Below are 23,612 nucleotides of genomic sequence, written 5' to 3' on the forward strand. Positions count from 1 at the left end.
AAAAAACCTTCGTACTGAGAGAAAGCAACAGCGAATTTTGTGCAACCCTTGTGCAAAGAGACTATTAAAACCTCTGCGGCTCTAGCCCTTTAAGAGACAAAAAAATTCCTTCGTTTCTAGGAAAAGCAGAAAAGAATTGTGTTCAAAATCACCAAAAGACTGAAAACCAGAGGTAAGGCTATCTATTTTTTTTTCTTGGCTTTGGTCAGAAAATCATTCATCAGTGTCACTGGTATGTTTCTGCACTGCCTGTTCTAAAATGAACGTTCCAGCAAATTTTAAATTCAATTTGTTACTACATACTATCAATTTGTTCAGAGAAAAAAAAAAACCAAAACACTTTAGGAGACAAAAATGTTTCTAACTCTTTGATGACAAAAGCAGACTTCCAAATAAGAATAATTTCAACCCTATGCCTGTAGAATAGATGTTCCTCTGCCTCTACTGTTGCTACTCACTGATCTCTAAGCAGCTACTAGTCCAGACCAGATGAGTGTAACAAATTCAAATACTTCTGGCAGAGGCATGTTTATTATCTTCCAATATGACTGTCTGCCAAGTTTCCCTGTCCAGAATTTTTTTTTTTTTAAAGAAAGGAATTGTGTGAGCCAAACTATGTCAGGAACTATCTTTCAAACAATTCTTTCTGAAAGTGGAAGTGCACTAGCACGTATTAAGACTTGTATTTGACTATGGTTCAAAAATACCAGAAGACACAGAACAGTCAAAATTTTAACCTATGCTATGAGTCCTTGAAATCATTTAACAGTACAGAATACTTGAAATCTTACACAATGAAAAAGGCATAAACTTTAATGAAATAAGCTGCAATTGATGAACACAGCCACCTATAGTTCCCCTCAAAACATAACCTTTTAATAATGCCTTTTGTTTTATTACTTTTCAATACATATTCTACAGTGTGTTTCCAGTCCATTGCTCATTAGTTTAGCTATACAAATCTGCATACCACATTATGGCATAAAGGCACATATCTTGTGAGGAATTCTTTGAAGCACTCATGCGTATCATCTTCTTAAATGATGGTCTTGTGATCAAGACACATAAAGGCAAGAAAAGGACAATGAACCCCACACTTCAAACCCCTCATGACCTTGTACGAGTCATTCAATCCCTCAGTCTTGATTTTACATCTATAATACCAAATTAATATTTAAGTTTTTTAAAGCAAAAAATCATTTGCTAACTGCATGCGTAGCATTCACACAGAATGCACTTGTGCAGTCCATGTGTGGTAAACACCAAAAAAATATACATATCTTCGCAGGAATAGAACTGAAAGAAAGAAAAGTCAAATGTCTTTGCAAAGGTTTTGCACATGATTCTCAGCTTTCAATTTGAACATAATCTTGAAAGGCCAACTTGAATGAATTATTCTCTTGCAAGAGCTTAATCCAATTTAAAATAACTCTAATTGGTAAATAGTACAAAGTAATGACCAAACAACAGAGATATTTCTTAAGAGAGCAGTGGTTTGATATGGCAAGCTTTTTGATTTATCTTGCTATTATCAGACTTTCAGGTCCTGCTGCAGAAAATTCTGTTCAGGACACGAACTGGGGAGCTGTGAGGGAGACAAAAGCCTTAAGTTGTGACTGCATGAAAAAAAAATCACTTAAATATTATGGTCAAAAAGCACAGAAAACTTAACCTCGTAAACAAATCACAAATCAGACTAGGTTCTGCTTATTCTTTCCTACAAATACTACCCTTGACAATAATGCATTAGAAAAAATATAGGATAATCATTGTTTCTAGATAAAAACATTTATAGCACATTTCTATTAAAAAATTACTGTAAAGATGGAACTCCCGGAATTAGTCAGAAATACACTGATTCTATAGGAATTGTGAATATTATATACTTCTGAAAAATTAAGTCCTGATACTATTGAACCACATCAGCCAGATCACCTACTGACAAACTTCCTTGCAGGCAATTAAAGAAGCATCCCTAGAACTTTTTAATAATGTCTCAATATTAAGAAACTATCTCAACAATGTTGATCTTTAAAGATGGTATTTTTTTGATACATTAATCCAGCTATCGAGGCTGCTATTGTTCAATAGCTAGAGATCAAGATCTCTGTTAACAGACAATTACAGAACATAAATATTTGTCTCCCCATTTGAAAAAGAGCAACACATATCTAAATAAGTATTAATTATAATCATCACCATCTACTGCATTTCTCACTTCTTTCACCTTTCATTTAATGGAAATTATGAGTTTTAATCGCATCCACAATTCCTTTTCTATCAGTTTGTTCCTCATTCTTGGGAAAAAAAAAAAAAATCACTCAGTTCTCATCACATTCCTTACTAACAGTAGAAAGCAAATTATAATACAGAACTGCAACAATTTCAACAATTACAATCCTCTCTGGAGTAAAGCCTTTTGTCTATGGTTGGGCCTATGCAGAAATACCACTACACCTCATGAGAGATGATTTTAGAAGCCTTTTTGAAGCTAACAAGTTCAACATACAGCTTGGCAATTACAGACAACAATGCCTAATAGCAACTGAGCTTATTTTAAAATAATGTGACTCAAGCTCCTGAATGGAAAAAGAGCTATTGACCTCACTGTGCAACTACAAACACAATCAAAGAGCAACAAATTTTCATTACAGATGTGGCCTATGCTTCATGAATTCAGAGCGGAACTTAGCTAACTCTCAAAAGCAGAGACTACCTCGGACCAGATTTACTTCTGAGTTAGGGATGAGTGTACACAGAAGCTATTTCCAGAAAAACAACACTTCATGCAGTTGGCGCCTTATCCTTCCACATGGCCAGCTTCCAACATCAACTTGGAGATTTCCTTGTTCTACATGCTGGCAACTAGTAGTATATAGGTCGATGAAAAAAATACTTTTCTCCTTAGAAAACATGTAATGTATCATGGTGATAAACTCTGTTGGTCAGCTGAAAAAAAAAGTCCAAAAATAGAAAAAACCTGCCAACCTAACAGGTTAAAAAAAAAAAAATTGTTTCCTTACATATAAATCACTTCTAATTTCTCAGTTCCCATCCCAGCTTGCAAAAAAATAATATCAGAGAATATAAAGTTCCTTCATAGCATGTATTAATAGTCACAATACATTAAACCCTCAAATTAAACAGTGCTTTGGAAAAAAAAAATCATCGTAATCAGATACTGTAAAACAGCTGCTGTCCTTTGGAATATGAAATCTTGTCTTCTTTCATGAAAAAACTTAAGACATTACATAGAACTACATTTAGCTCTCACATTTCTTTTAAAATAGAGAGAATACAAGCACTACAGAGAGGAGAGAAAAGTCATGCTTTTAAAAATCATTTATTAGTATTCTAACAATAATCACAACTTGGATTTCATGTTTTATTCCTTAGCTGGAACACCATAAAGGATTTTTGGAGTTACAATTAAGGTCCACTTTACTACCATTATGACAACCACATGGTGCCATCCTTTTCACCAGCACTGTAAGTTTAAAAAAAAAAAAATCAACCCAAGAATTAATGACATGACACAGAGACTGTGGCTAACAACAGCAATAACATATTTTTAAGAATATTTTTAAAACTGTTAAAAAAACCCCAAACTGGCATCACTAAGTTTTCTAGAAGTTACCCCTTTTATATATAGATGACACCATCATACTTAATTACAAGTTTTCTTTAAATTGGTTTTTAAACAATATTTTCCTAAGTATTTTAATTTTCCCAAACACACCTACACCAACAAATAGAACACACACTTCAAAATATAATCACAGAGAATGCACCCCTACCCAGTCACTCTTGTCTAGACAGAGCCAAAGATTTATTGGATAGCTCCCCTATAACTTATTTCTCTTCTCCCAAAAACTAAGAAAACAAAAGACATGAATCCAACAGCTGCACAATTTTCCAAATATGACTTAATTGCTAAAAGGAGTGAAAAATTAAGAGTTTCATTGGATTTTAACATCCAAAATCTTGTTGAAACTATTATTAGATTTGTAACAGCTACAGTAAGTTCTGTTCTGTCAAAAAAGTGTAGTTCTAGGTATGCATTTAAATATACAATATGCAGATATTGAAGACACAGGCTTATATTCAGAATAGCAGAATATTTAACTCCATCATGTCTAGTTACATTAAGGAAAGTAGTGATCTGTTACAGACACCAGCTATATGTGTAGAAATTAAGAAACCATTTTAATAACATTTAGGAAGAAAAATGTTGACAATCCTTCATGAAAGCAGATGGAATGGACTTCTAATTCTCCACACGTTATTTTTCCCTCTTTTTCTCTTTATATATATGTCTCTTCCTGCAGTCCTTGCATTAATACAGCGCCTCTAGTACTACCAGTATCCTGGTTTACTGCTTTGATGAATTTGCAGAATTATTCTGCACAGCTTCAGTGTGTGCAATCAGCTACCCTTCTTTAGTTACTTGCTACACCATCAATAAGCAGCCCACAAAATACACTGAAACAATAAATTATTTTCAGCTCTAGAACAGGTGAAAGCTCAGTTACGCTGTGCTAACAAAGAACTTAATTCTTTGAGAACAGACCGAGTCTACCTCCATAAAACCAACCACCCCACATCAAAAAACCCTCCTCAGCTCAGCAAACATATTTCATCAATCTTTCTTCTCCTCCTTCCCCACAATTCTAAGTGACTTCCTTATATGAAAGCATACTGTGCATCTGTCCAAAGGTAAAATCTGATGGCTTCAGAAAGCAACATTTATTCAAAGTGATGACTACTGCATCGGTGGGCCAAGAAACTCCTGCTAAATACTGTACACCATAAAACTTTAAAAATCATTAATTAAATACAAAAGAAAAGAATGCAAGCTACTGGATTTGAAAACTCACCAATCTTAGAGGCATATCCAGATATTCAACTGCATGATCAAGCTTTTAAGTTTTAACTGATGACTGCTGCAGAGCAGCTGTAAAAACAGTTAAAGTTTCATACTACTCTGTCTTAAACACTACTCTTCTCCTGACCCTTGTATACCAAATTACATTATCTTCAGATAATAAAAGTATTACACTGCAATTTTAGTCACCAGGTTTCCTCCTAAACCAAATTCTTAGTAAAGGTTCTCTGGCGAACTTCACTCTGACCTACTGGTATTTGTCCATCACCATTTTACATCCCCAACTTTACTGTCAAACACAGGCTTCAGTTCCTCTCCACCAACATGCCACTATCAAAATACCAAGTGTCTGGTCATGAGGGTACTGCAAACAAAAAATGCAATCACTCATCTTTTAATAACCATAGAATTAAAACACTCAGTGAAATTAAATAGTTTACTATGAGTCAGATGGCTACAGAAGACATTTTATTAATAATTAAAACACTGCATTGCTACTGCTTTCCATAAGAAAATCACATTCTGAAAAAGCCAAAGACTAACTTGGAAATAATTAGATATTGCTAAGGTTTTCTTCCAACAAATTAAGCTTACACAAAACAAACATGATTTTTATGGAAGAAACTGAAGAACATGACAAATAAAAGGTTGAATAATCTGTTTCTCACTGTGTTTGGTTTTTGTTCTATTTTTCTTTTAATCTGACACATATGCACCTACATTATGCAGGCCCACCTATCTTTCTCTGCTAGCAGAAGATGTATTTTCTTGTGCATGTATCACGCTGCAGAGTCAGTCTTGAAGTCAGTCTGGTTTTAGTTTATTTCCACTGATACACTGGGAGGATGAATACCAGATATTCGGAAATCATTTTAATCACGTTTCACATCCCTCAACGCAAAAATAAGAATTTTCATGAAAGCAGGCAACACAAAACATTCTCACGAGTATTGTGCAGCTTGTGAGATTACTTTAGTTCTCTGCTATGCTCTACACCTCTTGGACAATTCTCAGTCAGGGAGTATTTTGTTTTCTTTCTCTCTTCTCCCATTGCACAGGGCAATAAACCTCATGTAAAACCTCATCTATTTCCAGCAACAAGTCTGGAGATAAGAAATTCCAGAGGATGAATCAGCCCCATGAGCCAAAGCAAGCAAAACCAAAAGGGAGCTGCTAGTTAACTAGTCCCTGTTGTTGCAACTCCAACATCAATATTTTCTGCAGTCCTTGCTCTCAGCACTCTCGTTCCTCCAACCCCCACTTCCCAGTTCACCTCACATGCTCCACATATACCTTTCCATTCCCAGCCTTCATTTCAACACATCCTCCCCTCCTCCTGTTTTTTCCATTCAGGCAATCCCTCCTACAAAATTCCACTTCAAAATAATGGCTAACAATATTTCCATGCCATCTGTTTTCATAACGTATCACTCTTTCTACACCTCTTAATGCTCCATTTATACAGAACAATTTTTTTTGGAGTGAAGACTATCCACCATTATATGCACATTGCCTAGAACAACTGGGTTTTGTTCTTAAGTCTTTCATCTTTAATATAGCAGTGGTTAAAACTGACTATTTATTTCCTTGATTACGTTTCCAACTGTTGGCAGAAGAACACAAGCTCACCAAAACCTGACATGCTGGCACAATCTGTAAATGCTAAGCAGAACCTCATTCTGTTCTTCCTATCTGTCCTAAGGTGGGGGAGGGGGTTGGTGGTTTTGTTGTTTGGTTTGGTTTTGTTTTTTTTTTTTTTTTAAATGCATCAGACTCAAAACAGAAACCTAGAGAGTAAAGATACTAAATTCATCTCTGCACGGAAATTTCAGGTTTAAAAATGTACACATAAATGCACATATTCCTTAAGAATCATAAATAAAGAAAACATAGTAAAGAATTACCTGAATTACCATGGTGAATTAAATTACTTTATGCACAACATATGCCACTTCTCTGAAGTAAAGAAAGCATGGAACAATTTAAAACTATTTCTGATACAGAACACCTTTTTAGTCAAATGACTTATATTCAGTTATTTTACATCATTCTTATGTTTTCTGTTCAGGTAAAACATAGCATCAAAACCCAGAAAATACAGATCCGGGATTTACTACTTTTACATAGTCATACCACACCCAAGATATCTACAGGAGTTTCCTAAATGCTACAAAAGAAACCTCACTGTAATCAGAAATTAAATAGAGCGCATATATATTCACCTCAGAGGATGGCATGATAAAAAAAAGAAGAGGCAACAATAAAACAAGCACTGGAGAGCTCTGATTTGACTGTTATGCAGTGAGGAGAGAAATGAAAAGTTAAGTGAGGAACAGAGGCCTTGCAATGATGGAACATAGAGACCAGTCATTTGTGGTGTACTTTAGAGGTCAATATCGAGGCCAATACTGTTTAACATCTTCATTAATGACCTGGACATTGGACAGGTGCACCCTCAGCAAGTTTGCAGATGATAAGATTTGGAGGCGTGCCTTATACATCAGTGTCGTGATGACATTCAGCAGGACCTTGACAGGCTGGAGAAATGGACAGAGCGGAATCTCATGGAGCCCTGCAACGGGAAATGCAAAGTCCTCACCTGGGGAGTAATAACTCCATATATCACTATGGGCTGTAGGCAGACTGCCTTGAAGGCAGCTTTGCAAAAAAGGGACCCAGGGTCCTGAATGAACACCAGCCAGCAATGTGCCTCAGTTGCAAAGAAGGCCAACAGCGTCCCAGGCTGCATTGCGAAGAACAACACCAGCAGGTCAAGGGGCATGACCCTTCTCCTCCATTCAGTACTGGTGATACACATCTGGAGTGCTGGGTCTGGGTCTGGGTTCCGCAGCACAAGACAGACATGGATATACTGGAGCCAGGCGATGAAGATTATTAAGGGCTTGGAGCATAACATACAAGGGAAGGCTGCATGAGTCAGGATTTTGTAGCCTCAAGAAGAGAAGAACGGGAATGGGAGGGAAGGATCTTATCAATGCATATAAATACTTGACAGGAAGCAGTAAAGGAGAGGAAGTCTAACTTTTCTCAGCGGTGCTCAGTGAATGGACAAGTGGCAACAAACACGAGTTGGAACACAAAAAAACTTAAGGTTTGGGTGGGTTTGTTTTTTTCTTCCTCTTCCCCCCACCCCCTGCCTCAGTTTGCTTTGTTTTACTGTGAGGGTTGTCAACCACTGGAACTTACTACCCAGACAGGTTGTGATATTTTGATCCTTGGAACTGGTTTAGGCGACACTTGATTTGAGCAGGATGCTTGGACTAACTAGATCTCTAGAGGTACCTACCAACCTCAACATTTACCTCAGGGTAAAATTACACTTCTCTTGTAGGAAATAGACAAACATCTAATACTCAAAGCAGAACTGAGTTATTTTTACTACTATTTTGATGTAACAGTAAAGGTGGTTAACCCTTGGTTCTACAAAGCTAATCTAAACAGTTCAAAAACTAAATAACTGCTACTAAATATTTAGAAAAATTGCTTCATTTACCCCAAAGTAAGAAACTGCCTGTAATATCTTCTAACTTTTTACAGACAGTAATATAGATTTCACTCCTTACAAATGTGAAAGCCACAAAACCATTTGCTTAATGGTCAATAGATAAAAAACATACAAGAACATGAAGGAAGATTCACCTGCAATGAAGTATTTTGTAACATTTCAGCTGGGTTAAACAGGTAAATTTTTAAAAAGAAATAACAGCTCCTGTATCAAGAATTCCAGAAAATAATCTCCTCATCTTGACAATAAATATAATAAGGGTGGCAGGAATAAAAATTTATTCATTACTGATCTGAAGGCAGTACCTGCAGAAGTGAAGGCTGAATCAGTTTCCAATTCCCACTGCTTAATAAGATCTGTGCTATACAGAAACCCACCTAGGTAGTTTCAAACACAAAATGAAAGACTCATTATACACCTCATTATACAAAACTCAGGAAACTTGTATTGTAAATCTCCCCTGAGGAGTAATGCCAAGCATTATGGATTAGGTGCAACATTCCACAGCCCTTTCAGTATTCTCACTGAGTACCGCATGTTGATATTGCGCCTAAAACAGGACACAAAGCTTTGCTGTAGTAAACACTGGTTTAGTCAGCAAACAATACAGAAGCACAACCTGAATGTAAATAAGCAGTGGCTGCTCTCACCTTCTGTAATTTTTACAGGAACAGCCTGTCACTGAGGGACAAACCCAACCTAGCAATAGTCTCTGCAGTGAATATACCTTCTTTTCTACTTCTCTGCAGATCTCAGTCAGTTTTCAGTAACAGTGCCAAAACCTTCCAGTAACTTTTACAGCTGTAGGGCAATCAACTCAAAGATAGCTACTTGGCAACCTCTCCACACTATCTGGATGTAACTGCGTCTACCTGGACACAAGAACAGGCTGCAGAAAGCACCTGGACACTCACTGCCGACAAGAGTAATCACAGAATGATCCAGGTTGGAAGAGACCTCTGGAGGTCAACTGTTCCAAACCCCCCATCTATGAAAGCCAATTGCCCAGGACCATGTCCAAGCAGCTTTTGACTACCTCCGAGGACCATGACTCCACAACCTGAGAATCTGAGAAGGCATGCGCACAAACACCAAGGTCACATAACAAGAACTCATAAACAAGCAGTCAACATGACAGACTGGATATATAAGAGTGGGGGAATAAGTTATCCAAAATGCCTGTCTGTATGCTGATCACAGAAAGGCTGGAGCATACAGACATCAAATGGTTCCCTAATAAGCCATATGGCCCACCCCAGCCAGCAAGTGTGAAGTTTTATTTAAATACCCTGCCAGAAAAACCACAAACTTCTACACACTTTATAACTTCCCTGTAATAAAAAGCAGCTCTCGAAATAAAATTTCCTTAACAAACACTCATGAATGAAGCCTATGCAAACACCAGCATTTCAGACAGTCCCTTTATCTAGTTCAAACTTAAACCGGTATTTGTTTCTTGTATATTTTGGGCACTATACTCAGAGTAACTGTATGACAGGCAGAAATACACAGCTTGTTTGCAACCTCATATAGTCAATTATTCCACCGCATTCCTCAAAATTATTACTTTCACCAGAATACATATAGGCATCATGAACAACAGCGCAATTGCAGCCTAACTATACAGATTTCACAGTAGATCTTTGCAAGCAATCGCAGGACCTTGTTAGTCAAACCTAGGCCTTAATGTTGTAATTGTTCCACAGCTATAGCTTTAGTCAACATATAAAAGAACTTTATTTTATAGTTTACATTAATTTATTACTGGGTAGGATAGCAGCACAGAAATAACACTGCTTGCAGACAGTAGCTTCTTCACTGCACTATCGGCTCTGCTATAGATTTGACATGGGATCCTAAGCAAATCCATTCTTTTCTTCACACAGGTATACCTTGCTGTCTGTCAAGAACACGTTCCTGAAATGTGAGATAGCAATTCAATAGACAGCGAAATAATTTTTCCCCATAGAATAAATGTAATATAGTGGAGGCATATACAGGAACTTAACACGCACACAACTGTAACATACAGAGACAGTACACGACATGGCAGACAGAGAGGAAGAAGCAAGTTCATCAGTTGTCAACACAACATCCAGTGATGACAGATGAGGAGGATGAGATGCTAGCTTTTCAGAAGCTGGCTTCGCAACACCTGGAGATACAGAATGCTCAATTAAAAAAATAAAATAAAATTGACTGCTAATTGTTCTGAGATTTTGATCAGCACATCTCCCTTAATATGGGACTGTATCTCCAGTGACCTTGTCCAACCACACTGAAATACTTCAGCTGCTTCATGTGTGAGACCAAACATCCAATGTAAATCTTTTAATGTGAGCATTCATGCTATCTCTTTACAATTTTCATTGTCATCATCATCCTTCTGAGAGGCCCACTGCATACGAAGGTCAATCAAGTCAATCAAGGGTGGAGGACAAAACCACAGTAATGACAACAGTTAGCAGAATAAGGTATTAGATGATCAGTACTGGAACCCTGAAACAGGAGACTGAGAAGAAACAGATAGCACGGTGTTAGTGCACCTGATTGTTTCTTCCAGAGATTTATCTTGTTACTCAGATGGCAAAAATTACTGAGCAGGAGCTGTTTCAAAGCGAGTGTTTACACATTGTCTAATCCCGCCAACCTCAGTTGTGATATCCATGTGCTACTCTGGTAAAAATAAGAGATAACTATTTTCAGGCCAGTGAGTTATTTTGAGGAGGTTCATTTTACACACATGAAAATGAAGATATTTCAACAAGCAGCCAAAAAGGACCCTTAAAAAGTATACAACAGAATCAAAGGTTGAAAAAGCTGTTAGTACTTCCAGCACTAATCATAAAAACCAGTCGCAAGTTACGCATTAGACACAATATAGATGCAGATACTTTGTGAAACACTTTGAAGTCGGAAGCTGATGGAGTCCTAAGCACATAGTGTCAGTTATACATGGGGGTTTTTGACCCAATTACAAAAGCACAAATATTTTCAGCAACTTGGCCAAGAGGTACTTTATAGCAGCAAACAGAAGAACGCTTATGAAACCAATAACTGGATTCTAGCTAGAATATCAATTTTATTGCAGGGTTTTAGGTTTTATTTGAGAAACAGAATTAAAGCAAGACGTATTCACATGCGTACTATATTTGATACTCAATGAGTTTCACACCACCAAAGCAGAATCTCAGTTTATTGAGGCAGCCTCTCATTGCTCAAACAACTCAGCAAGCAATCTATACAAAACATGCAACAAATGTCTCCAAAAGAGGGGAAGGTTCTTAAAAAAAAAAACCAAACCAAAACCAAAAATAAAGCATGCACACATCCCCAAAACACAAAACCCCTACAACTCAATAGACACATACTTTTAAGAACCAAGTAACGACCTCCAATCACATCACTGACAAAACTCAAACATCAAAAACAATCTCAGAATAAACACACTATCTCAAATCCCTCACTCCTACTCCAGCCCTGTTTGCATCTCATAGGAACTATAAACCCCTGGACAAAAGAGAAACAAATGGACAAGAAGCTATTTTTCAAATAGGTCCTCAGAAGTATGAGAAGCCTGCCAGTGCAAAATGCAGAAATGTTACAACGGAAGTGGAGCTCTACCGTACGTTGCAGAAAATCTTCTGAACCATGCTGCGGTCCACAGAACAACCCCCTATCATATCCCCATATTTTGGGACAGAGTATAAAAAAGACAGAACCATAAGCCTCATCACAATAGCTGTGGTCCATTTGCATGCTCATATCCTCACTATGAAGCCACAGAAGAGACTGGAATACCGTTTAAAAGAGTGCCCACATCTGAGAAATGGAATATGGAAAGCAGCAACAACTGGAATAATTTTCAACTGTAAATATTGGGATAATGAACCCAGGAGGAGAAGGGAAATAACCTTTGTGGGACAATGTCTGAAATGGTAGAGAAAATTAAGGGAGAAAAATGTTAGCCACAAGCTGAGTGTAGAAAGCAGCAAGTTCCTGCAATGAGCTCATTCCTTTTCAAGTGAGCAGCAACAGAGGGAAGAGAGACACTGGGGACAGGATCAGATATACAGCCTAGCCAGGTCAGTGAAGGAGGAAAGGGGAGGGAAGAACAGAAGAAAGAAGATAAGCAGGCCCCCTCACTGAGTCATACCAGAGCTACTGCTGCTGGAATGGAGCCAGATTTGAGCTGGAGCATTTGCCTATGCTTTTTTCTCCTCTCAGAAAACCAAGGATAAGTAAAGCCACCAAACTTAAGACATCTACCTGAAACGCATCCAGATTTTGTTGACTGCAAACCCCTACTCTAAATTACAGCCAGTCTTAGAAAAACTCATAATCAAAAGCAAATAGGAGTGCTTCAAAGCACCCTCTTCTTTGGCTGAGTTTTTGTGCTGCCCTGAAGTAAGATTAATTCTTGGATCAGTGATTTCATAATGTAAATTACAAAACCTTTCAAAAAGAGACAAAAATATAAAGTGGCAGTTTAGGACAGCAGAGTTATATTATTCCTTAAATTACCCATTGCTTTTTTTCAGATAAATTCCTGATTTGTCTTTTCCAACAGCTCTTCTGTTTATCAAACACACATTTGTCAGCCTAATGCCCTTCAAAACCAGTTTTTAAATGTGCACCCGTTTCTGTAAAATTTATCACATGTACCAGCCTCAAATAACCTCCAAAACAGAATTCTGATTTTTAAGAATATTTCAGCTGTCCATTTTGCAATATTCATTATCATGCACTACCAGGTATCTTGTATGTGCTTTATGATTAGCATCCTCAGCTACTCACACTCGGACTTGCTAAGTGATGCGGTAATTTAGCAACCTCAGCTCATCTGTTAATGCCTCTCCTAACATGACATCTAGTCTCACCTTTTTTTCTTTATGGATGGATTTCCAGTTTGGTTCTGTCCGCCTGCAGTTGAATAAGCACCTGACAGAAATAATCAACTGAGCATTCACAACATTATTTTGAAGTGGTCAGTGAAATCTTGAACAATGACTCCAAGAGCCTGAAACAGCCAAAAGCTAATAGGAGATAAATTGAAACTTTGATATCTCCATACACCACCACAACAAGAACAACAATTCAAGAATTACCAATTAAACAAAAGACCATATGTAAACAGAAAATGCAGGTTTTGTTATGATTTCACTCTTAACAAATAGGCCTTGTGATTTCTCAAAGGTTTTTCTTTTCTTATATGAGAAGATTTACAAGAATTGCTAGCCACCACAGCAGAAACACTCCCTGAGAAGATAATGAAATTTTGTTTCATAGTTGAGCATTACCTAGTGAATTAAAACCTACTGTTTTTAAATATAAACAGTAATATTAAAAGACACCTTAAAGACTGGTAAGATAAAGACTACCATATGTATAACTACAATGTTATACAAAAAGCATGAATTTAACACTCCTTTCACTGCATTGCCACAATGGCAGTGTTGGACAAAAGTACAATTTCAGAAATGCTACAAGTCACCGTGTCAACAGACGGGCCAGTCTGCTTCAAGCACCAAATGCCTAAAATGGAATCAAACAGCTCAACCAGCTAAGGTGCACTCAAATGTAAATTCTAGTGGTGCTTCACTTCACGTTTTGCTATTGTAGTCAAAATTTTACTGTCTGTATTTCACAGAAAAACAGAAAATAGTAGGTGGATCTTTGGACTTAAAATTTTGATTCCTTGACTTCCAAGCTCTTCTAACGCAAAGATGTAGGATGTAAAGAGATGACTCACATAATCTTGCCAAATACAATGAGATTTCTTCGAAATACCTAGAGAAGTTGTCAAATGTTATTGCCAACACAGTCTAGTCTAGGAGTTCATCCTTCCATTATTTTTAATTAGAAGTCTGGCTTTTGCCTCTTCCAACAACCATACCACAAACAACTTTAATTTTACAGATTGTACCAGCAAACCCCTACGAATCAATTGTTGACTACAGGACTACATAAAAGCCCTCAAAAATAAGAACCCTGGCAGTCCTTGTCATTCATATAACTCACTGAACACACTACCTCCAGAAGAAGAGGCAGAGAGTAGGTAGTGGCCTCCAGAACCAATGTCCATAGCTGGTAATAGTCACAATAAACAGTGCTGCCAGATGTTTGATATTCAACATCTGCATAAGCCACTTCCACATACCAATCAATTCCTCTTCACTCAGCAGGTGGAATTTGGAATCTGTGCTGAACCTGACCACCAAATTAGCTGCACAGCATGGACACACATCTTTAAACATACTAAGATTTATGCAAAGCTAATCGTGCTGGAGGTGAAGCGGCCTATGCAGACAGAGTAGTTTGCTGTCATGTTGGCAGCATGGCAACTGAGCACCTTTCCCACAGGCAAGACACACATGTTAAACCCAACAAGAAAGGGTTATTCTTATCCAGATCAACTCAAGTGAAGAAAAGAATCACATTTCCTTGTAAGCTAAACAATAAGCACACCCACTGTATTATACAGTATATTAAAAGTTGGTTTTACTATTCCTTTTTCCTCAGAGAAAATATCAATGTAGGCCTAAGCGAATATACTCCATTTCATTCTATATTTCAACTCTCAAGTAAATAATTGGACAGCCCTCTCCCTCTGAAGTCACACACAGTACTTCTAACAACGACTGCTTAGGTCCAACACCTCTGAAAAGAGGCTGAGTTACATTTGTGTCTTTTACTAATAAAATGAAAATACAATGCAGAGGTGTAATAAGTTCTTGAAGCTTATTAGCAAACATTACCAAAGGTACAGAAAAAAACCCAAACACTAAGAAGTTTAACAATGAAAGAAACAGAACATAGCCAAGTGACGCTTCTTTTGCTGACTGTAGTGAAGTGTCTTCTCTAACCAAGACGAATTAGAAACACTTTTATTATGCAAACTAACATTAAAGTTTATGGTTTGGGAAGCCAGGGATTTCCTACTATGTTCATAATAGCTGGACAACTAAACTACTTCACTGTTTACTTTATGATGCCTCATTCATGATATGGCACAGCCTAAACATTTTCTTAAAAGAGAATAAGCCTTAATGAGTTAACCACACGCACGCACAGAAAGCTCGCTACCTGCCAGACAACCTCAGGCTCTACATTTTTTAATAATGAAATAGTTACTCATGCCATTACATAAATATTATTACATAATATCTTCTTTGTATGCAAAATTAGAACTACAATAAAATAGGTCCCACTATTTCAATATTGTATCTATTAATCCCACTCATCTACTCAACAATTTGGAGCTGTAGATGCATCAGATCACAAGAGCTTCAATATCTCATTCCCCCATGCCTACACAGAGAACAGATAGATAATTCTGAATAAAAAAACCCCACCCACCCCACTCCACTCCCCCCCCCCAAAAAAAAACACCAACAAAAAAAATCTGCTGTACTATAATAACCGGGTGAAGGGAAAGATACCACTACTGCGCTTTTTTAAATCTCATTCTTTTTGTCTTCCCCAAGATTTAACGTACATACTAATGTCTCATTTTCAACATGTAAGTCAATAAAAAACGCAGAAATACCTTAATTCCCAAGGTCAGTATTACACAACATTAGTATAAAGAGATCTCAAACAATGACGCTTAACATGTCTAATGTCTGAAGGAATAGAGGGTTTTTTTGCAATGCAACATTCAACATAAGGGTAAAATAAAATAAATATTATATTGATTTTCCTAAATATTAAATTTTTTAATTTTTTTTTTCTGATAAGCGCACTCGAGATGTGGAAGACCATAACCGTGAGTCCACAGAGAAGAGGCAACGAAGAAGCGGGACGTGACATGAGGTCTCCGGGGGCAACATGTGGCCAGCGGCGAGGCCGTTCCCTTCTGCAGTGCAGCACCAATGCCTAATCGTTTTACGCTACGTGTAGCACGCCAGCCCAAGTCCCACACAGCCCCCGCACTCCAAGTCTCACTTCTGACTGCGCTCAAGGGTTTCCCCCCCGCACGCAAACACACCCTGCCCTGCCGCGGGGAGCGCCCGCCCCCTCCGGCTGCACAGCAGCCCCCACCGCACGGGGGTCAATGAACCCCAACCTGCGGCCTCAAGCCCCCCTGACCCCCCTCACAGCGTGCGGCTTCGCGCCCCCCGCCGCCTCACCTGTGGCCTCACGCCCCTCGCCCCCACCTGTCGCCTCGCGCCCCCTCACTCCCCACGTTCCCCCCCCCCCCCCGTGGCCTGGCCCCCCTTCACTCCCCCTGCCCTCATCTGTGGCCTGACCCCCCCCCTCACTCCCCTCGCCCCTCTGCCCTCACCTGCGGTCTGCCCCCCCTCCGTGGCCTGGCCCTCCCTCACTCCCCTCGCCCTCACCTGTGGCACAGCCCCCCCCTCACTCCCCTCGCCGCCCCCTGTGGCCTGCCCCCCCCCTCACTCCCCTCGCCCTCACCTGTGGCCTGGCCCCCTCCTCACTCCCCTCGCCCCCCCCGCCCCTTTCCGCCGGGGCTCCGGCTGGGCCCGGCGCTGCCTCGCCGCTGGCAGGTGAGCCGCGCCACGGCGGCCGGGGGAGACGGGAGGCGGGGGGGCGACCCAGCCACAAAGAGTCGGAGCTGGCGCTGCCGCCGGCGGGGACCCCGTACCTGCAGGGGTGGCGCCGAAGACTCTGACGACGGGGACCCGCCGGGTCGGGGCCTCTCGGAAGTGGGACTGGCAGGGATCCAGGCCGGGCAGCGGGCTGCCCATGTAGTAGTCGGCGGTCACGATCCGCACTGAGAACATGTTGTTCGCCGCCGCCGCCGAGGCACGCACTGAGGGAGGGAGGGAGGGAGCGCGGAGCCCGCGCGGCGCCGCCAGGAGCGAGCGCGGCCCCCGCCCCTCACGCCCCTCCTCTCCCCTTCCCTCCCTCCCTCCCTCGCCCGCCGGCGCGCGCGCGGCCTCGCGCACTCCCCCCCTCAGTCAGTCAGTCACTCACACACACACACGCCGGGGAACGCGCCCTCGCACGCGCCTCCTCTGTCTGTCGCTGCTCGCTCCCCCCGCCCCGCTGCCGCCTCCCGCTGCGGCGGCTCTGCTCCTCCGGGCGCGTGCGCGGCGCGCTCCTTCCCTCTCTCTCTCTCTCTCTCTCTCTCTCCCCTCCCCGCCCCCCCCCCCAAACTCCCCGGGCTCTAAGGCCCCGACGCCCGCGAGCGCCGGGCGGGCAGCACGAGCCCGTCCTCCCGCAGCAGCGCGGCGGCCGCCCGGCCCCGGGCTGCAGCTGTTGTTGCCATGATGATGATGTCACGGACGCAACCATTGAGGGAACGGGGGGGGGAAGGGACGATGAGGTGCGTCCTTTTCCCGCCCCCCCCCCCGCTTCAGCTCACCCGCCGCCCCCGCCCCGTCCTGCGGGTGGGCGTGGGAGAAACCCTCCCAGCGCTTTAGCCTCCCTCCCTCCCTCCCCTCGGTGATGCGGCGATCGGCCGCCCGGGCTGCGGAACGCTGAGCCGCGGATGGGCCGGGCTGGGAGCGCTGCCGGGACGCGCTGGGGTTAAGCTGGCTCGGCCGCCATTTTGGATGAGGAGCCGCCTCGCCTGGGGAAGGTGAGGCTGCGGCGGCTGGAAAAAAAAAAACAAAACAAACCAAAACAAAAAAACCCCAAACCAACCCCAGAGCGTGGAGGGGGAGGGAGGAGGGACAACCCGCAGCCGCCGTTCACCCACGACGGGACGCGGGGGCCCCCGCTCCGGTGGCGCCTCGGCGGCGGTGGCGGCGCCCCCTGCGGCCGCAGCTGCACGCGCGGGGGGCGGGGCCGGGCGCGCGCTCTCCTCCCCGACGCCCCCTCCCCCCGACGCTCCCCGGCAGCGCGCGCGCCTCCCCCACCCCTACCCGGCGAGTGTTTTCCTTTCCCCGCCCCTAAGGTTGGAGCGGGCCCAGAGGGGGGAGACCGGCCGTGCCAGGGCGGGCTGAGGGTGCTCAGCCTGGAGAAGAGAAGGCTCTGAGGAGACCTTAAGAGTGACCTCCCCGTACCTGAAGGGGCTGCAGGAAAGCTGGGGAGGGACTGCTCACAAAGGCTTGTGGTGACAGGGCGAGGGGCAATGGGTATAAACTGGAGAGGGGCAGATTTAGACTAGACATAAGGAAGAATTTCTTCACCATGAGAGTGGTGAGGCACCGGCACAGGTTGCCCAGGGAAGCTGTGGCTGCCCCTTCCCTGGAGGTGTTCAAGGCCAGGCTGGATGGGGCTCTGAGCAGCCTGATCTAGTGGGAGGTGTCCCTGCCCATGGCAGGGGGGCTGGAACTAGATCATCTTTAAGGTCCCTTCCAACCTAAACTATTCTATGATTGTAAGTAAGGCTGAGAGACCTGGGTTTGTTCATGCTTGAGAAGAGAAGGCTTAGGGGAGACCTTATGACCATGTACCAGTATATAAAGGGTGTCCACCAAGAGGGTGGAAACTCCCTTTTTACGAGGAGTCACATGGAAAAGACAAGGGGCAATGGGTATTAAGTTGCTCCTGCGGACATTCCAATTGGATCACTAAAGAAAATTTTTCACCATGAGAACAGGGAAACATTGGAATAATCTCAGGGAAGTGGTAGATTCCTCTGCAGTGGACACATTTAAGGCTCAGCTGAACAAGGTGCTGGGGCATCACATTTAAACTGCAACACCTAAAAGGCTGGACCAGATGGTCCATGAGGTCCCTTCCAACCAGGCATTCTGTGATTCCATGGTTGCCAGTTACGCTTCTGCAACTTGGGAATAAAAGTCGGGCTGGGAGCTGGTTGGGGAGTGAGGGAGCAGCCTGCTGTCTTATCCAGGTGCTGAGGACACAATCTCCATCCCCCTTCTGCTGGGGAAGGGTATCCTGAGGCTGGGGTCAGGGTTCCTACTTCTTGAACCCCTGCAAAAGTGGACGAAGCAGCCCCGCAGAGACCTGTGTTAGTCCGGAGGAAGCGAGTCCTTAGAGCTAGGTGCCTCCCTGCCTCCCATCCTTAATTTGGGTAGAATGAGGACTTAGATTTCTCTTCTTTGGTCCTTTAGGAGAGCATGTTTTGTGTTCTCCATCTCTCTCATGCAAGTTTGCTTTTAAAATGATAACCAAAAGCCTTGAATTTGGATTCCTATTGCAGTTTCTTTGTCTGAGCTGAGCTGAGGATTTGGGGGAAAAAATAACCCACACCACATATTGAAAGATTTGGCAGTGTGGAAGATCAGTCTGTCGAAAGGTCAAATATTCTCACATATTCTTTGAATGATATTGTTACATGTGCGTGCAAGACTGGATAACATGAGACAAACGTACAAATCTATAAAATCCGACAAAAGTCCTATATGTAAAACATATGTTTCACATTTTGCTTACATGTGTTTTGGGTTTAGATTTGAACAAAAGACAGGTCAGGCAGTTGCTACCCTTCATTTTTTCATTGTAATGAACAGGAAGCTTGCCTGTCTGCTCATGGGTAGCTGGTTTCCTACTCTTTCTTTGTAAGCTGTTTATTTTCTGTAGCTCACTTCTGTTTTCCTCCTTAAACTCACTTTTATGCAAACAGAAAAAACGTCATGTTACCTAGTCATCAAGAAGTCTTGCTTTGCAGAAGTAGTTGAAATAGGATTGAAACCCAAACTATTTTCATTGTATCTGAAGAATAACTGAGCTGCAACTTTATTTTTTTGACAGTTATTTACATTTGCAAGGCTAATATTTGCAAAACCTTTGAAACTGCAAGAATACTCTTATGAATACTTGAATTTCTCAAAGGCTAATAAATCACTAGGAGATTTATGGGTGAAGCATGTTAACAAATAACATCTCTGTCTCTTATTATTTGAATACATTTTGCACTGCTGCTTAAGTAATATGTTTCTCTCATTTTCCATAGGACTGGGTAGGGACACTACTCTGTTCTTATGTTACTCCGTTACGTGCTTTGTTGTCTTTCTGTTCACACAATTGTCCAACTTCCTGAGCATTGCATCTTCCCACCACTGTTTATTTCACTGGAGGCTTATTGTCCTTGAACACTGGCAAATGTGCTCTGTTGCCTCTTTGTGTGTGAGTTTAAGATATTACGATATCAGCTGTCCACTTCTGTGCCAAGGGGATACCAGTCCACTACTATATTCTGTTGTGACATACATAGTCAGCAGGACATGATGTGTATCTACACCTCAGCTAGGGTGGTATATAATCCAAGGCTTTTAAACTGCTGGAGGATTCTGGCTTCTTCTGAACGAGTGTTGTGTGTGAGGTGTAGGTATAAATTCATTTCTAGTAGTCCTGCTGAAGAGATAGCAGTTGCTCACAACAGACTAGTGTAGATAGGTGGAATGACTAAATTTTTAGAAGCATAAAGCAGGAGCCACTGAAGTGCGGTCATTCAGAGTCTTCTATTTCATTACATTTTTTTAATGTTGATTATTAAATCAGAGGGAGCTGTGCTTTGAGTTAGGAAGAACTGTTGGAAACAGAAGACGGGAGGACTGAGACAAGAGCAGCTGATCCCTAACTGAGAGCCAGTTTCCTGTTAGTATGAGGTATTCCTTTGATTTCTGAAGGCATTGAATGTTGTTCTCAGAAAAAAAATTAAGTGACTTTCCTTTTTGATGCAAACAGTTTGATCCAAGTGGTAGTCATATAGTCATGCAGACATTTACATGGAACCCACATGCTTTCTGGCTGTACCTTTTCAGTTTCTCCTGATTCCTTAAGAGTGCACTTAGGCTTTCAAATTCTTCTTGCAGTCAAGTCAAAAAGTTAGTTTGCAGGGTCACACCAAAGTAACAATATATTTTCAGAACAGGTTTGAGTCAACACTGTCATGGGAGGTCCCCCACCCTCCTCCTTATGTCAGTGCAAGCCTTGGAACAGCTGAATAATAGACTGGATTTGGAAATTGATCCACGTAAGAGTGATCCATCTGAAAAATATGGGTTAGTTCTAGGTCAGGTCTCTGATCTGCCTTATTAGGCAGGTGTGTGAAAGCCTGTGCTTGTGCAGTAGAGGAGGCAGTTCAGGAGCTGGGTTTGAGCAGCCGGAAGAGAACATTTCTTCCACCAGTCTTGGCTTGTGGTAGCTTAAGTTGATTGCTGGTTTAGGTTGCTGAAGTCTAAACCTTTAACCCTTACAGGAGATGACAGACACAAAGCCAGTTTCTGATTTACTGCATTTCAGCTTGTGTGTCAGGGTTTGTCTTTAGCACTTGTTTTATTTATTGTTCATGCCCCCGTGTGTATGCAGCTCCTATACACACATTTTGATAGGAACGGTTGGACTCGATGATCCGGTGGGTCTCTTCCAACCTGGTTATTCTGTGATTCTGTGATTTTCTTGCAGTTTATCCTTTATTACCTGAAAATGCTGATGTCCTAGAATGTCAGTAATTGCAAAAGGTGACATCATGGTTAGAAAGCACCCTTTCTTGCTGGTATTTCCAAACTCTGTATGGCTTCTCTCTATGGTTTCATACAATTTTGTTTTATAAAGCAAGTCACCCCCTTTCTCTGTTCCTCCAGTTGCTAAGCAGCAGCTGTTCTCCCCATCAGCCAGCCATGTATTTGCATGAAAATAATCAAGCTTGAATATATAACTGCTTCTAATCATGCACAGTTAAATAGCTGTACAATAAAAAAGTGAGTATTAATAGTATTAGTTATTATCATAATTGATGACTGTCTTAAAAGTTAGAATTTCCCTATAGAGTAAAATGATTATAGCTTTGCTTTTTTTTTAACAAAAGACATCAGTTTTTTCCTTCTCTTAATTTGCACTATGTACTTACTTAGGAAAAAAATGGTCACAAAATGCTATCTGCAGTTCACAAAAAATTATAAATGCAAATATGAGCAGACAAAAGGATCATATGGCGATGAAACATTGTGGGGGACAGGGAAAAGCCACATTTGTAAAATACCTAATTATAATAGCAGAACACGACAGAATTTGATGATAAAACACCAAAAGTAAAATTTTGAACAGTACATCTTAACTTCAAAATCACCTTGCGGATCTGTGTTTGGGTTCCTCTTGATTTCTAGGGGTTTCAGTGTTTCTGCGGTCTGTGGTCTGAAATCTTGGAGTGCTCTCTCAGACTGGGGATGGGCTGGATTTAGCCAAACTGTATCTCAGAATGAGAGCTGGGTGTGGCTCACAGTCTCAGGTGCTGATCCTTCAGGTTACACAAGCATCATTTCTGCAGGGGGACAACCTGAGCACACAGATCAGGAGTAGTGTGTGGTACACACGCTTGGTACACAGTTGATATGCTGACCTAGACAGTCAGACCATCTACATTACAGAGAAAGTTTATTTCCCAGTGTGCCCCACAGACCAAGGGAATACAAAAAGTCTCAATCTTTAGACTAAGATACTTGGTGCTACGCTGTGTAATTTTGGACTGCCAGACCTTTACATACTTTGCCACATGTAAAGATCCATAGTCTCGTGTTAGGCTCTAAGGGTCCTTAAACACTCAGTGCAAGAAGTAGCCCTCAGTCCACAAAAGTGAGTACACTGAATGAGGTGTCTAGAAATGCTGGGAAAGTATGAACTGAATATTCCCCTGCCCAAAGGAGTAAGACTGAAGTCTTCTCTCAGGATTCTCGGTTTGGAGTCCTTTTGTAAAGCTAGGTATGTAAGCAAGTACAACCTTTATCTTATTTGGGAGATAAAAGAACAGGAAAAGATAGCTCTTTATTCCAAGTCCAGCAGAAAACAGATCCGCATTTCACACAAATGCTGTAGCAGTAGGTTACTGGATGAACTAATGCACCAATTGAAAATAGTTGGAATGATTAATTTGTGATAGTCTTCCATGTTTTAAGAATGATTACTAGACCAGACATCAGAGGTAAGGGACATGGGAGGATTCCTCATGAGAGTCCTGACAAGCCTTGCTTATGCTCTGGTTAAGCCCACTTATGCTAGAATTGGAGGCAGTATTGTCCGTGCCCCTCCGACCAGTGGAAAGTCAAGTACTGTCTGGATGTTATCAGATGAAAATCTAAGGACAGCATGTAAACAGCAAGGAATTGAGCAACCTGTGGATACCAAACTGGCTGGAAGTGCCGCTTGGGCTGCTGAATTTGTTTGTGGAGGTAACTGTGCTTTGGGAATAATGCTTAAGCTCCTAATTAATGATATATGTATATTTTTTATACTCAGTGAATAGATATAGGCTAGGCAGTATGCTCTGAAGCAGAACACCGTCAGGTTCTGTCAGAAGCAGGGCTTTCACACATTTAATCAACG

General features: G+C 41.6%; 1 protein-coding gene and 1 long non-coding RNA gene across 2 annotated transcripts in view; one reads left to right on the forward strand and one right to left on the reverse strand.

The window, feature by feature from the left end:
- REV3L (REV3 like, DNA directed polymerase zeta catalytic subunit) overlaps positions 1-17,197 on the reverse strand; it is a 123,549-nt gene extending 106,352 nt beyond the window's left edge. The window contains exon 1 of the mRNA XM_069851720.1: positions 17,020-17,197. Coding sequence (XP_069707821.1) covers positions 17,020-17,158 — 139 coding nt within the window. The 5' untranslated portion in view covers positions 17,159-17,197. The remainder of the gene's footprint in view (positions 1-17,019) is intronic.
- A 550-nt stretch (positions 17,198-17,747) lies between these two features.
- Positions 17,748-23,612, forward strand: part of LOC138717844 (uncharacterized) — a 36,072-nt gene continuing 30,207 nt past the window's right edge. Inside the window, exon 1 of the long non-coding RNA XR_011336969.1 lies at positions 17,748-17,958. This is a non-coding gene — a long non-coding RNA (uncharacterized lncRNA). The remainder of the gene's footprint in view (positions 17,959-23,612) is intronic.

This window comes from Phaenicophaeus curvirostris, chromosome 2 (genome assembly GCF_032191515.1).
Source record: "Phaenicophaeus curvirostris isolate KB17595 chromosome 2, BPBGC_Pcur_1.0, whole genome shotgun sequence".
Taxonomy (NCBI): domain Eukaryota; kingdom Metazoa; phylum Chordata; class Aves; order Cuculiformes; family Cuculidae; genus Phaenicophaeus; species Phaenicophaeus curvirostris.